The following is a 15,928-nucleotide window of genomic DNA, read 5'->3' on the forward strand; positions in this document are numbered from 1 at the left end:
ATTACCCAACTCTCCACCTCACTGCAGCCCCTGTCCTTCTCTGGCGCCCCCATAGTCTCTGCGATTTCTCTCCTCCCAGAGGCTCCTTCAGCGCCTCAGCCCTCCAGACGCCGCCGCTACCCAGCCTCATTACCCTGGCGGGGGCGGGGCGCTGTCCGTCACTGGGGCAGGGCCAAATATAGCTCGAGCCAGGCCCCGCCCCCGCGTGCTGACGCCCCGCCCCCTCGGCCCCCGGAGAGGCGGCCTCCACTGTGTGGCGTCGGGAGTTTTCTCCCTCTTCACGGCGTCATCCTTCCGTCAGCGAGCCCTCAGCTTTCTTTCCCTGAGGCCCTCTCCTGCCCCTCGAGAGAACGCGGCGAGTCAGGCCACGCGCGCGGGGCGCCATGAAGGTCCGCCGCCTGACTAGCGCGGCCGCCGCGGCGGCGGAGCCGCAAGCCGGTTGAGGAGGGCCCGGCGCTGGGCCGAGGCATGTGGAGCGCCGGCGGCAGCCTGCTCCAGTCGCTGCCCCGGCTTCTGCAGTACGCCGCCGCCCTCCCGGGCCACACCGAGCCGCCGCCGCCAGCCGGCTGGGCCCTGCCGCGGGCGGCCGGCGGGGACGGCCCGGCGGAGCGTCTGCCCCCGCGCGGGGGCGGGGCGAGCGCGGCGGCGGTGGCGGCGGCCGCCCCGGGGGCGCTGCTCGGCGCCTGTCTGGAGCGCCACGCTCTGTCCGACGCCTCAGAGCTGCCGGGGCCGGGCGGGGCGTTAGCGGGCGGCCCGGGGGGCGGCGGCGTGGTGGTCGACGTGGCCGAGGTGAGAAGCTGGCGCTGCTGCTGCCTCGGCAGCACCTGTTGGTGCCGGAGCCTGGTGCTGGTCTGCGTGCTGGCCGCCGTGTGCTTCGCTTCCCTGGCCCTGGTCCGCCGCTACCTGCAGCACCTCCTGCTCTGGGCCGAGAGCCTCGACTCGCTGCTGGGGGTCCTGCTCTTCGTCGTGGGCTTCATCGTGGTCTCGTTCCCCTGCGGCTGGGGCTACATCGTGCTCAACGTGGCGGCCGGCTACCTGTACGGCTTCGTGCTGGGCATGGGGTTGATGGTGGTGGGCGTCCTCATTGGCACCTTCATCGCCCACGTGGTCTGCAAGCGGCTGCTCACCGCCTGGGTAGCCGCCAGGATCCAGAGCAGTGAGAAACTCAGCGCCGTCATCCGCGTCGTGGAGGGGGGCAGCGGCCTCAAAGTGGTGGCGCTGGCCAGGCTCACCCCCATACCTTTCGGGCTGCAGAACGCAGTGTTCTCGGTAAGTGGCGTGCCACTGGGCTGTTCTCCCAAGTCTTTTTGTTTGTTTTGAGCGATCTTGGGGCGGCCCTGGGAGGGTGCTCCGTCCTGTGGAATGCCGGCAGAGGAGTGACATTAACAGAAGTGGAAATTACTTTCTGACTTACCCTGAGACATTTCAAACAGATAAAGCCAATCTGTGTCGGGCCCCCTCAATAAGGAGATTTGGTAGAGAAAGAACTACTCCTTTTTTAACATATGAATTTGGTTAGAAATGAGCTCTCTTAACTATGAGAGGAGAGGAGTAGAAATATCTATTTTAAACATTTGTCATCTTACTCTGTAGCAGCTGTCGCACCAGTCAGGGAATAAATAAAGGCTGGCTTTCCCTCTAACTTGCCAAAATGCATCCAGTATTTTAGCTCAAGTTTTTAACAATGTGGGGCTAACGGAAGAGTTTGGGTAAATAGAGGAGAAAGTAGACTCTATTTTGGAGTTTCCTAAAAATTTTAATAGGTTTTTTTTCATTGAGTAATTTGCTTTTTTAATACAGTGTAATAAGGGGAGAAGCCTCCTTTTTACCTTTCTTTGGAGGAACTTCATTTTAAAATCACTTGGTAGTGGATAAGACAGAATTGGACAGGTAACCTTTTTCCCAATTGAGAATATATTTGTCTTTTTATACACCTTGTACACTTTTTTTTTTGTCTTGTATTAACTAATGTACATCGCGTTGTAAATGATTGAGTAATGGAAACACTGCTAGTAAATGATTGAAGAATGGAACTCTGCTACTGAGGACCATCCCATGGGGAAAAAAGGATCCAGTGTTGACAAACTTAGTGTCTTCAGCGCATGCTGTATGCTAAGTCACTTTAGTTGTGTCCATGGACTGTAGCCTACCAGGTTCCTCTGTCCATGGGATTCTCCAAGCAAAAATGCTAGAATGAGTTGCCATTCCCTTCTCCAGGGTATCTTTCTGACCCAGGATCGAACCTGTGTCTCTCATGTCTCCTGCATTGGCAGGCAGGTTCTTTACCACTGGCTATGTGCCCTTGCTTTCCTCTTTTTTAAGGTGAAGGGGTTAAACCAGTTACTGTGTTCTTCAAATTCAGTGATTCTGAAGTTCAAAGAATTTTCATATAGATGCCCAGAAACTCAACCCAACTAGACCTAAAAAAAAACTCTGTGTGAAGAAAGAGTTTTAGCACTCAAATCCACAGGAATCAATATATATTAGTGAACCTGACAAATTTGTTTCAAAAATAGTTATCTCTAGAAACTTTCTCATTTTGTTTTATGTTAAGAATATTTCTAACCAACCTACCCTTTTCTTTTTAAATGCCTTTTGCAAATCTCATGTTGATTCTAGCCAACTGCAGCAATGACTCGAGTGAGGCTTGAGGCGACATGGAAATAGATAAGGAGTTTTCTGTACACGGAAAATTTGATGTTTACAGGTGGTTTAGTATGTTCTCTTCCTTAAATTTTTACCTTTTCACAGCTTCCTATAAGCTTGAATTTTGACCCAGCCTTGGCTAATAATCAATCAAGTATCCTTAAACTTTGAAAGAGGGTTGGAACTAAGGAACCTGAATAGTTTCAATCTGTTAGTTTGCATCCTCTCCAGTATAGCTTATTTCCTTGTGCATTTTCTTGTCTACCAACTGTGTGCCTCCTGTCCTGGACTGCTTCCACGTATTATTTCTAATCTTTAAACTAGCTCTATGGAGAGTGATTATACGTATATTATAGATTATTATCTAATAGTCCGGAACACAGGGCTGATGATCTGAAATTCTGCTGTCTCCATAGAATTCGCCATAGAATCTGAATCTGTTGCCCCTCGGTCAAGTTGCTTATCCTCTTTATGGTTCACTTTCTTATATGCAAAATGGGAAAGTAATGTTACCTTCGTCATAGGATTATTGAGACAATTGCTTAAATAAATGCTACTAAGCCTGGAATAACAAACATTCTGGCTTTTGTCGTCATTCAGTTCAGTTCAGTTCAGTTGCGTCCAACTCTTTGCAACCCCATGAACCGCAGCACGCCAGGCCTCCCTGTACATCACCAACTCCCGGAGTTTACTCATGTCCATTGAGCCGGTGATGCCATCCAGCCATCTCATCCTGTGTTGTCCCCTTCTCCTCCCGCCCTCAATCTTTCCCAGCATCAGGGGCTTTTCAAATGAGTCAGCTCTTCGCATCAGGTGGCCAAAGTATTGGAGTTTCAGTCCTTCCAATGAACACCCAGGACTGATCTCCTTTAGGATGGACTGGTTTGATCTCCTTGCAGTCCAGGGGACTCTCAAGAGTCTTCTCCAACACCACAGTTCAAAAGCATCAATTCTTTGGCGCTCAGCTTTCTTTATAGTCCAACTCTCACATCCATACATGACCACAGGAAAAACCATAGCCTTGACTAGACAGACCAAGTAATGGTCGACAAAGTAATATCTCTGCTTTTGAATATGCTATCTAGGTTGGTCATAACTTTCCTTCCAAGGAGTAAGCGTCTTTTAATTTCATGTCGTCGTTACTGTTGTTATTATCCAGGATCACCTAGGTACTAAATAATTGTTTGCAGATAGAGTCTTAACCCATGACTCCATTTCTTCATTTTATATTTTGTCCTGGGTATATAATGTGGGCTCATTATAATTTGTTAATTAAAACTAAGTTTTAAAAAATAATCAAATATATTAAACATGTAATTTATACTTTGTACTTGGAAGTAATTTAAGGTAGTTAATTGAAAACGAACTTGACAAGAGGCAGATCTCAGTTTGGCCTTGTGGGGTCAAGAGAAAAGAAGGAAAAAAGAAAACGGGCCTCTTGAAATAGGTATTATTGGCATAGTTTAACTGAGGAAGACATGGAGGCATCCGGGAGCTTGTTCAAGATCACCCAGCTACCAAGTGGTGATGGTAGTGATGGTTCAGTAGCTACGTCATATCCGACTCTTTGTGACCCCACGTACTGCAGCATGCCAGGCTCCTCTGTCCTTCACTATTTCCTGGAGTTTGCTCATATTCCTGTCTGTTGAGTCAGTGATGCTATCTAACCATATCATCTTCTGCCATCGCCTTCTTCTTTAGCCTTCAATCTTTCCCAGCATCAAGGTCTTTTCCAATGAGTTGGCTTTTCACATCAGGTGGCCAAAGTATGGAAGTTTCAGCTTCAGCATCAGTCCTTCCAGTGGATGTTCAAGGTTGATATCCTTTAGGACTGACTGGTTTGATCTTCTTGCAGTCCAGAGGACTCTCAAGAGTCTTCTCCAGCACCACAATCCAGGTTCCTATGTAATGCTGTTCTTTATAGCATTGGACTTGACTTTCACCACCAGACACATCCACAACTGAGCATCGTTTCCACGCTTTATTCTTTCTGGAGTTATGAGTAATTGCCCTCCTCTCTTCCCGGTAGCTTACTGGACTCCTTAAATGGCAATCCACTCCAGTACTCTTGCCTGGAAAATCCCATGAACAGAGGGGGCTGGTAGGCTATAGTCAATGGGGTTGCAAAGAGTTGGACACAACTGAGCGACTTCACTTTTTTTCTTCTCTTTCTGACCTGGGGTGCTCATCTTCCATTATCCTGTCTTTCTGCCTTTTCATGCTGTTTATGGGGTTCTCGCGGTAAAAATACGGGAGTGATTTGCTGTTTCCTCCTTCAGTGGGCCACGTTTTGTCAGAACTCTTCACTGTGACCCGTCCATCTTGGGTGGCCCTGCACAGCAGGCTCACAGCTTCACTGAGTTACATAGGCCCCTTTGCCTTGACAAGAGTGTAATCCATGAAGGGTCTTGAAGGACCAAGTGGTGGAGCTGAGTTATAAACCCCAGATTATCTGAAAAAGTTCATGGTACTGTGTCAAATTCTCACTCTTGGCCTTAAGCAAGGTGGCTTGTGGACCCATTGGATATAGTCTATTACATCTTGTTCATTTTTTCTTTTTAACTATCTACATAATAGCTTCTGCAACTGAAACTGTTTACTGAATTCACCCAGGGTATGTGAGTGAAAAGAAAGCTTAGTTAATGCTGATTTTTGTTTTAGCTTGGCTTTTGCTTCTGCCTTCTAGAACCTCTTTCTGATTCTATCCTTTCTGTCCTCATACCCCTATGGCTACCCAAAGCTGCCCCCTTTCCAGGCGTATTTCTTTTTCTTCTTCCCTACCTGTCTTTTAAAATTGTCCTTCCTTCTTTCCATTCCAGTTAAAGCTCATCTTCAGTGTCCATGATTGATTGACCTTTAATCAATGCTCATGAGGAAAGGTGGTGGTCATGAGAGGCACAGGGTTTGGAAATAGACAGTCCTTGACAATCTATGCTGAGTTATGAGGCTCAAATAAGCTAATGCAGGGAAGGCATTGAGTATTTGCCTGGCACATGCTCATTTCTCAAAAATTAATAGCAATTATTATTATGGTGGAGGTAGTTTTTATATTTTAGAGGCAGGAGCCGGGCTCTCCCTTGCTTGCTATCTGTTCTTAACTTTCTTTCCTGCTCCCATGTGTGCTAAAAAGGGATGAACAAATTGACACTTCACTTTTGAAATGGAAATTAAGTACATAACACTTTATAGTGTGATGAATTGTTAGATCATAAGAAATATAATTTCTGAAGTACATTTTAGAATCATTTCTACTTTTTAAAATGTACTTATTTTTCCTGTGGGAAATAAAGGCCCCTACCTACCAACGTTTTTGATGTAATCTTGAATCTGTAGGTATTATTGTACATTAAGACAGATTTCTAGATGTGTTGTTTGTGAGTGTTTCTAAGTACTGTTCTTATCTGGGCACATATCTAGAATGACTGTTTCTTATTGCTTCACTCAGGATAGGCTAAATGGCACTACAACAACCCCCAAACCTCACTGGGTTGAAAAGCAAAAGATTTGTAAAAAGTGAAGCTTATGTTATTATTTATAGTGAAGGGAGATAAATTTAATTTATATTTTGAATTCCACTTTTATGATTTGGAGGGCTATATATGCTCCTAGCATTTATGACATATCCTTTAAAAAATGTTTTAATTAAGTAGACTCTATATATTGCATATGATGCCATATTTTTCCTCATGATTTCTCATAAATATATGTTCCTTAAGTATTAAAAAAAAAAAAAGCAAAGGTTTGTTTCCTTACTTGGCACAGATCCAGGTTCAGCTTTGGGGAAGGAGTCGGGAGTCTCTGCTTTATGTTATTTTTATTTGGGGATCCAGGTTGACGGAGCCACCATCTTTCACTTGGTGTATGTGACATAGTGAATTCTGTACTGATTTTTAATGCTTTCACCTAGAAGTAATCTCACTCTTTACTAGCCTGAACAAGTGACATGGCCACAGCTGACTTCACAGAGGCAATGTGTGTGCCTGGAAGGAGCGAGAAGTTGAGTGTTTGGCAGTAGTCTTTGACTCTGGCGCTTGACTTCTGGATCCTGCCTCCCAGATCCTTCAGTCCAGTCCACTGCCACAACCCTGGCAGCATTTCAGCCTCAGCCTCCTATCTAGTCTCCAGCAAGGATTTCCAGTTTTTTCTCCCTCCAGAATGATCTTTGTAGAATGCAAATCTAATCTTGGCACTCCCTGTAGGGAAACCGTCAAGTGGGTTTTCTTTTCACCTCAGGACATTTTCCCAACCCTCAGCTTACTTCTAGCCTCTGTCTTGCTGCTGCTGCTGCTAAGTCGCTTCAGTCGTGTCTGACTCTGTGCGGCCCCATAGACGGCAGCCTACCAGGCCCCGCCATCCCTGGGATTCTTCAGGCAAGAACACTGGAGTGGGGTGCCATTGCCTTCTCCAAGCCTCTCTCTTATCATTCCACAATTACTAAGTACCCCTTAATATGTTAATGTATTTCATCCTCAACATTCTAAGAGGTAAACATGATTATTTCTGACTTAAACATAGCAGATTTTGTCTGTAGCCTCAAAACTTCAGGATTTCCTTTTTGTTGATAAAGTTGAAAACTGTAAGCATTCATAAAAATAACTATTTAGAAAGCATTAATGCATTATTGTAAAGTCTCTTGTAAGATACTCCCGTGGAGATATCTGGACTTCAACAGTTTAAAGCTACCACCTGTGAAATATCAACTTTAATCCAAATATGGTGGTTTGGTGGCGGTTTACTTGCTAGGTCGTGTCCGACTCTTGTGACCCAATCAACTGTAGCCTGCCAGGCTCCTCCGACCATGGGATTCTTAAGGCAAGAATACTGGAGTGAGTAGCCATTTCCTTCTCCAGTGGATCTTCCTGACCCAAGAATTGAACCTGAGTCTCCTGTATTGCAGGCAGATTCTTCACCACCTGAGCTTGGAGGGAAGCCCCTGTTAATCCAAATATATTACATAATAAGTGGTTCTAATGGGTAATAGTATGCATATTGGTGCTTGCAACTTCTAAAAAGGTTTGATGTTGTTGTTACTGTTGTTCCACAGGAGAGCCTAAAAATTATTCTCTTTTCACTTTGATCATAGAAAAACTTAATTCCACATGGGAAATGTTTTCATGGTTGAAACCTCAAATAAAAGCATAAAACATAGCATGGAAGATCCTCTTGATCATATGTTGTATAGCACTTTACAGTATGTAGAGAAAATTTACATATATTTTACATATATACTATCGCTTAATCATCACAACAGTCCTTTGAGGAGTTATCAGTGACTTACAGGCAGTTACATAGGGGACAAAATATCACATACTTGAAGTCAGACTTAGTTCTGACCTTTACTCTGACATCTTGAGCTACTCTTTGAGCCATGCTTTCTGTTGTGAAATGTGTTTGCCATTACCTGCTGCATAGCTGTGATAAAATGTATAGCTTGCTCATTACTTACTATTTCCTTCTCTCCATCCTCTGCATTCCAAGATAAGGACATTGAAACTGAGAGAATTTTTTTTTCTTTTTAATTTAACCATTTTTTTATGTTGTACTTAGTAATTGCCAGGCACTGTTGTTCTAACATGTACACATTACTTACTTAATGTTCATATGAACCCTAATTCTCATATTAAACTAAGGCAGTTGAGGCAGAGTGGTGAAATAAATAGCCTAGGACCCATTTACCTAGCAGTTGGTAGGTACCATTTACCTAGCAGTTGGTAAATGGTAGAGCCATGAACTTACCTGAGGCTCTGTTGTTGATCTGAGAAGATCAGCAGAGAACTTTCTGGTTTCTCAGAGATCTCCTGGTTCTAATTCCAGAGCACTAGCCCTGGGACCTCCCATGTGTCAGGCATTGGGCCAGGTTCTCCACAGTTGAATCAGGCATCATCCTAGGGAGATAACTGGAAAAAATATCAAAAGAATAATGTTTTGTGTGTGTGTGAGAATTACATGAAATTCAGATTTCAGCATCTGTAAATAATGTTATTGGAATATAGCTATGTTTATTCATGGATGTATAGTTTGTAGCTCTTTTTAAGCTAAAACATCAAGGTTGAATAGTTGTGACAAAAACCCTATGGCCTGCAAAGCCGAAAATATTTCCTACCTTGGACTTTACAGAAGTTTGCATTAGAGCTATAAACAGTCACTGTAGTAAAATAACCACCAAGTCCAAGCCCCTGAAACTGTAAGAGTCCCATAAGCTCCCATATATATCTTTTTACCTTTGTATTTAACAAAAGCCTTTAAAAAAAAAAAAAATATATATATATATATATATATGTATTGTGGGTAAAATGAAAAAATAAATAAAAGGAAAAAAAAAAGAAATGAGTAAATATAAAAGTGGAAGACCTGACCCATCAGCCTGGCTCACTTCTCAGTAGAACCATTTTAAAGAATTTTATGTTACCAAACTGTTAGTTACTTTGGCTATTTTTATTAGCCCCGAGTAGGTTAGAAGCAGCAACAGAGTGTTTTTGCGTGTTTAGGGGGAGGGCAGGGAGCTGTTAAACTGGTGTACTGGCTAAAATAATGATGGTAAAATAAGATTAAAAACAGAGTTGAAACAAATATAGCTAAATTGTATTGTATTTTCCTAGAAAATGCCTTGAGTAATCAAGAAAAAGATAAATTGCTTCTAATAATTCAGTTCACAATTGAACTGAAATTTACTGCAGTTAAATAAAAATATTTTATTGGCGAGTGACTATGAGACCAGAAAAATGGTAAAATCTTAGTCTCATGGACTGTTTGGGGACATTTAGTTCTGTCTCAGCTCCTGTGTGACTTTGGTGAAGTCATTTAATGATCTGGCCTCCAATTATCATTATTTGTAAAATTAGAGAGGTTAGACAGGGTCTCAGAGTTTACTCTTAAAAAGACAAAAGTTCTAAGTAACTATTTAACATTACTTTGTATGTAACAGTTTGGTGATGGTATGTTTTATAAAAATGTTTTTTCATCTTAAATTCTTATTCTGTGTTTGAGTCATAATACACACTGTGCCAGCTTAACTAATGATTAGTTCTTCTTGCTGTTAAAGCATACTGATTCTTCTTACTATTAAAGTATCCTGATTCATTGCCATTGGTACAGTTCAGATGGACTAGATGACAGAGACACAACCTGTTTTGAAGGAGCTTGGAGTCATTAAGTCTGAAGGTTGAGATATAATGACCAAGTTGAAAAATGCCTTGCCACCTCATCCGTAGACCTCACAGAACCATGGAATATAGCTGGCTGTTACTTCCTTAAAACTGTGTTCTCTTTGTGTTTCTTCAGTCATCTCACCAGCTTCTGTGGTTTTCATGGTCATATATAGGGTTAGAATTCACAAACCTGTATATCTAGCCTATTGTATTGTAGTAACAAATAGAGTATGTCTTATTACCCCTTCCTAGATTAAAATGTCTTTGGAGGCAGAGAGTCTTATTAAAACTTGTTTTAAAAGTGTTTTTTTTTTTTTTCTGCCTATGAATAAGTATTCATTGTAAAAACTTTAAAAAGTATAGTAAGTATAAGGAGGAAAATATTCAGCATTTTAGTGTTTATTTTTCTAGTCTTTTCACTTATTAGTGCATGTGTTTTTTTATAGAACATTGTGAGTGAATGTTGTAGATGATTTCTGAGACTTCTTACTGAATGTAATGAACATTTTGATCATTAAGTATAGTACAGAATGACTTTCATGACCACTCAGTCATTTTGTACTTTGCATGTTGATGAATCAGAACTTCATTCTTATGGCAATAGGAAAAAGTTTAAGCGGGATTGGATTTGCCCTTTTTTAAAAGATATCTGCAAAATTTAACTTAGGTTATGAGTGATGGTGGGTAGATCTAACGTATCAAGACCAGAGAGGAGGAGACTGAACAGGAATAGGAACAGATGATGGCTAGATTTCTTACAGATGTAGAAGGTAGAATCTGTAAGAAAGAGTAGATGATTGGTTGTGGGGATGAGGGAAGAGTGCTGTCTGTCTAGTTAGGGCAACTGAGATTGGAAACATGAAAAGAAGTATTTTGAGGAGGGAAGAGAATGATAGTGTTTTTCCTTAAAGCAGTTTTTAAAATTTCATGTTTCTGGAAGTGAAAGCTGATTGCCATTTGTTAACTCTTTCTCCCTCCTTTCTGTTTCTGAAATACTGATAGTATTTTGAGGATATACATTATAAAATATAATTTATCAGTAATAAGTAGATGAAAAGATCAAACTGCAGTCACTTTAACTTCTTTTGACCATTCCTTAAAAATTATTATGGGGATTCATGATTTTTTCTGCATAATATTACTAAATATATGTTTTAATTGAAATTTATACTAATATAACTTTGTCAATAACCAACATTGCTTTTATATAAACTAGGAAACACACCTCTACAGGAAGGTGTGATTTGCCAAAACTAATGTCGTTTCACAAAACTATGGATAAAATTTGAGGTCTTCCATACACAGATCACCTTTATATTCTTCATTCGATCTGTGTCAAGATATTCTGTGTAAAAATGAGAAAGTTTTTTAGTTTGTTAAAGCCTGTAAAGCCATTGTGTAAACAGTTGTAAATGGAGAAGGTAGAGGAACTGTGTAGGCAGGGTTGCCAGAGGAGCTGTGCTTTGTACCGTGTCTGAGGTTCAGTGCGCATTCAAGTGATCATCTGTACATTCAAGTGATAATAAGAATAATAAGAGTTCTCTTATTATCAGCTTCAAAAATGTGTGTTCAGTGAAGAATCAGTTCTTACTCTTTAAGATTAAGGGTTTTTTTCCTCTCTTTTTTCTTCCCTTCAGATGGGCACTGTGTTTTCAGGATCTATCTGGTATTTGGTAATGTTCTACAGTAACCCTTACCCACCAAGGCAAGTGAATTACATCTCCAAGTAAATCACAGTACTTCTGGGAATAAGAATGTGTGTACTTTCACAGTGCTTCTGGAGTTCTGAAAGTATGGGAGGGTGGCAATCAGGTAGCATTCACCATCCCTGAGACCCACACTGAAGTATTTCTGATCATAGAAGCTAACCAGCAGGATAACACTGACATCCTAGATTGAGATTTCTGAGTCTTTGGAGTAGGAAAACAGTCCTGAGTCAAGTCCCCAGGGTATAATAGGCAGGACTTCCCAGTAGGATTATTCTGGGTTCACATTTAATGTCTTTTGGGAAAGTAGGATAAGGAGACATATTTGTTTAAAGTCAGTGAGTAGGACTTCCCTGCTGGACCAGTGGTTAAAAGTCTGCCTGCCGGTGCAGGGCACACAGGTTCGATCCTTGGTCCTGGAAGATCCCACATGCTGTGGGGCAGCTAAGCCCGTCTGCCACCGCTGCTGAGCCTGTGCTTGGAGCCCACGGGCAAGGGCTGCTGCAGCCCCCGCACTCTAGAGCCCGTGCTCCCCAACAAGAGACGCCCGCACCGCACAGCAAGGACTGCCCCCACTCACCACAGCTAGAGAGAGCCAGTGCGGACGAAAGATACTAAATAAATGATTTTACAGAATGTCCATGGGTAAAGGCTTTCTAGGGAAAGAGGTTGGATGGATCTCTTTGTGAGATCAAGTGCTGTACGTTAACTATGTTTGTCCAAGATTGGATGCAGATTCTGAGTATGATCTTGGCCTATAGGAAATACCATATTAGGATAATTTAGAATCTGTTTATCTTTAATACACTTAGTTTAAAAACTGTGTGTGCCTGTGTACATTATTATTTTGATATATTGGCTAAATTATTTGATGTGCTAGCAAGACAGTTTTACTGTGATTAGCTGAAATTAGTTTCTTTGCTTTATTTAGCTATGCAGCTTTCAAAAAAGAACTATATGTAAATCATAACACTTCCTTTTTCTGTAGGGTGAGATTTGGTAATGAAAGATTTGGTAAACTTTCATGTATGCTTTGGACAAAGGTCTCATTAAAAGAGTTAAGTGGCACAGTTGTTTCAGATTTATGATATCTGTTCTTAAAATAGCCATTTAGATATTATTGCTGTCATCCATAAATGTCAAATATATATTCTCTTTAGGAAAACTTTAATTACATTTAAAGATTATGAACTGAAGCTTTGCATTCTGACATTTTAAATACTTACTTAGAAAATAACTTGCATAACACATAATATTACTATAATATAATTTTATGACATTGATTTTTGTCGTATTTACTTACTTTATACATTGGACATGTTTAATTCTAAAGAAAGTTTTTCCATTACTGCAAGTGCCCCAAACTGGCAGAGGAACTTTCCTAAAACTTAGCCCCATTCATGTCATTCTTGGATTAGGTTCCTCAGAGCTTTTCTGCTGAGTACAAACTCATTCCCCTTTCACCCAGACCCCTCCCAAGTGTCCTCTCAAAGACTTGCCCTGTCTTTGTTCTGCAGGAGCGCCTTGCACTTTAAACACTCCAGACTACACAGCTGACTACTGATAACCCTGCGTTGCCCTCACCCTGAGTGGCATGCTGACCCCAGTCATTCCCTTCCTGGAACCCCTTCCCTTCTCCATTCCACCGTCTTTCCCTGTGAAGCCCATGTTCAGCTTGTGACGTTCAGTTCAAATTCCTCTTATCCCACAGTGTTGCCCTTTGGCCCCTACTCCTACAGAGATTTTAGTCCCTGTTTACTCTGTAATACTTCCCACGCAGTTCTTCTCAAGGCTCCCCTTCTGCCTGTGTGTACTTGTCAGTGTGCAAATTCTTCAAGGTAAAAGTTGTGTCATTGTGTCTGTCTCTGGCAGATACCTTCCAGAGCATCTTGCAGTCACTGAGTCAGTCATTGTTTAGCGGAATCTTAACAACCAATCACACTGCAGAATTCTTTCTAAATCAGCAGTGGTGTGTCTGCTACTAATCACCTATGAGTAGAGATGAATGTAGCTTTACATAATTTTAGGTCAGACTGTAGTTGTAGAATAACCTATAACTCATTAAAACACCAGATTTTAATATTAATAAAAATAAAATTTAATAAAGTAGCCACTGGCTTTCTTATATAACAGCAATACCCAGATAAAGATATGGAAGTTATTCTCAAAATTAATGGCTGTAGTAACAACTATGGGCTTCTCAGTTGGTGCTAGTGATAAAGAACCCACGTGCCAATGCAGGAGACATAAGAGATGCGGGTTTGATCCCTGGGTCAGGAAGAACCCCTGGAGGAGGGCATGGCAACACATTTCAGTGTTCTTTCCTGCCTGGAGAATCCCATGGTCAGAGGAGCCTGGCGGGCTGCAGTGCGTAGGGTCACAAAGAGTCAGACATGACTGAAGTGCCTGAGTACACACACACAATATCTGTAACATAAAATGTTTAGAAATAAACTAATAAGAAATGCTTGATATATATAAATAAAACCAAATTTTAGTAATAAATATGGAAGATTTAAAGTAATTATAAAAACATTTCTTGATAAAAATACTGAATATTCTGGAGGTTGCATCTCTATCCAGATTAATTTATAAATTTATCTTAATCCTAGTATAATATTTACTAGTTTTTTGAATGACAGAGTGATCCTAAAAAGTATTCGCAAAAATGAATAGGTAAGAATAGTTATAGAAGTTTTAAAAAGAAGAGTAAGAAAAGGAATTTGAAAGTTAGAAATTCCTTGTGAGATATTAAACTGATAGTCTTTACAATAATTTGGTTTCAAAACAAGATTTAAGGTATCAGTAGACATGTTGATGTATGGCAGAACCATCACAATATTGTAATTATCCTCTTAATTTAAAAAAAATATATATATATATAAAAGATTATCAGTGGACAGTATTAGAACCCCAAATAGGCTCCTTTAAATACAGTGACTTTATTTATAATAAACATCACAAGTTGCTGAAGAAGTTACTGATTATTCAATAAATGATACTAGGAAAATTGGCTACTGGGGAACGGGAGGAGTAAGGATATATCATCAACCTTTAATTCTAATAAATTGCAGAAGGAATTGGTGGTAAATATTAAAGAGGAAAATATACTGAGAAAAGAAATATAGGGAGAAATTTAATAATGGGATCTGAAAAGACTTTCTGAAGCTAAAAGCAATGGAAGATCAGAGGAAACAATAATATTTGGTTATATAAATTTAGAAATGTTTGTATGTCTAAACAAAAAATAAGAGACAGTTCAGAGGAAAACATTTGCTACATATTATGGACAAAAGTTGGTGACAGCAGTGGTAAAGAACCTCCTGCCCCTGCAGGGGGCAGAAGAGACGCGGGCTTCCTCTGCGGGTCAGGAAGGTCCCCTGGAGAAAAATATGGCAGCCCACTCCAGTGTTCTTACCTGGAGACTCCTGTGGACAGAGGAGCGTGGCAGGTTGTGGTCCATAGGGTTGCAAAGAGTCTAACGCGACAGAAGCAACTTAGCACACAGCATGGACAAAGGTTGCCCTTACTATACAAAGAATAAATGTCATGAATAAATAAGAAAACACTTTAACATTTCAGTAAAAATGAATAAATGTGAACAAATAAAGCCATGAAAGAAATGTAAATAGAAAAGTGTATATTTAAAACTAACGTAAATTAAAATTACAGTAAGGAAGTAAGTCTTAGTCTCTCAGTCGCCCCCGACTTTGTGACCCCGTGGACTGCAGCCCACCAGGCTCCTCTGTCCATGAGATTTTCCAGGGAAGAATACTGGAGTGGGTTGCCATTTCCTTCTCCAGGGGATCTTCCCTACCCAGGGATCGAACCCAGGTCTCCTGCACTGCAGGCAGATGCTTTACCGACTGATCTACAAGGAAAGCCAGATTAAACAATATTTGAAATCATTTTTACCCCTCTCAAACTAATGCATGTGTGCATGCTCAGTCATGTCTGACTCTTTGCAACCCCATGGAACTAAGGAGGATTGAAATTTAAAACTTTTAATTGGCAAGAGTATGATGAAATGGTCACACATATGTTTCTCACTGATAAGAATGTCAATCAGTGTGAACTTTTTGGGAAAGCAGTTTTTACTGTTTGATCTAGTTATTCCATTCCTAATGATCTATCCTAAAATATGGAGTTGCATATTCTATTATTTCTTGCTGTGTAACAGATGACTCCAAAATTGAATAGGTTCAGATCAGATCAGTCGCTCAGTCGTGTCCGACTCTTTGCGACCCCATGAATCGCAGCACGCCAGGCCTCCCTGTCCATCACCAAATCCTGGAGTTCACTGAGACTCACGTCCATCGAGTCAGTGATGCCATCCAGCCATCTCATCCTCTGTCGTCCCCTTCTCCTCTTGCCCCCAATCCCTCCCAGCATCAGAGTCTTTTCCAATGAGTCACCTCTTCGCATGAG

General features: G+C 41.3%; 1 protein-coding gene across 2 annotated transcripts in view; it reads left to right on the forward strand.

Moving 5' to 3' along the window:
* The first annotated feature begins 218 nt into the window (after positions 1 to 218).
* TMEM64 (transmembrane protein 64) overlaps positions 219 to 15,928 on the forward strand; it is a 35,640-nt gene continuing 19,930 nt past the window's right edge. For both annotated transcript variants that reach the window (XM_055546703.1, XM_055546704.1), the window contains exon 1: positions 219 to 1,269. In XM_055546703.1, the coding sequence (XP_055402678.1) occupies positions 469 to 1,269 (801 nt within the window). In that variant the 5' untranslated portion in view covers positions 219 to 468. The remainder of the gene's footprint in view (positions 1,270 to 15,928) is intronic.

The sequence above is a fragment of the Bubalus kerabau genome, chromosome 14, assembly GCF_029407905.1.
Source record: "Bubalus kerabau isolate K-KA32 ecotype Philippines breed swamp buffalo chromosome 14, PCC_UOA_SB_1v2, whole genome shotgun sequence".
Classification (NCBI taxonomy): domain Eukaryota; kingdom Metazoa; phylum Chordata; class Mammalia; order Artiodactyla; family Bovidae; genus Bubalus; species Bubalus kerabau.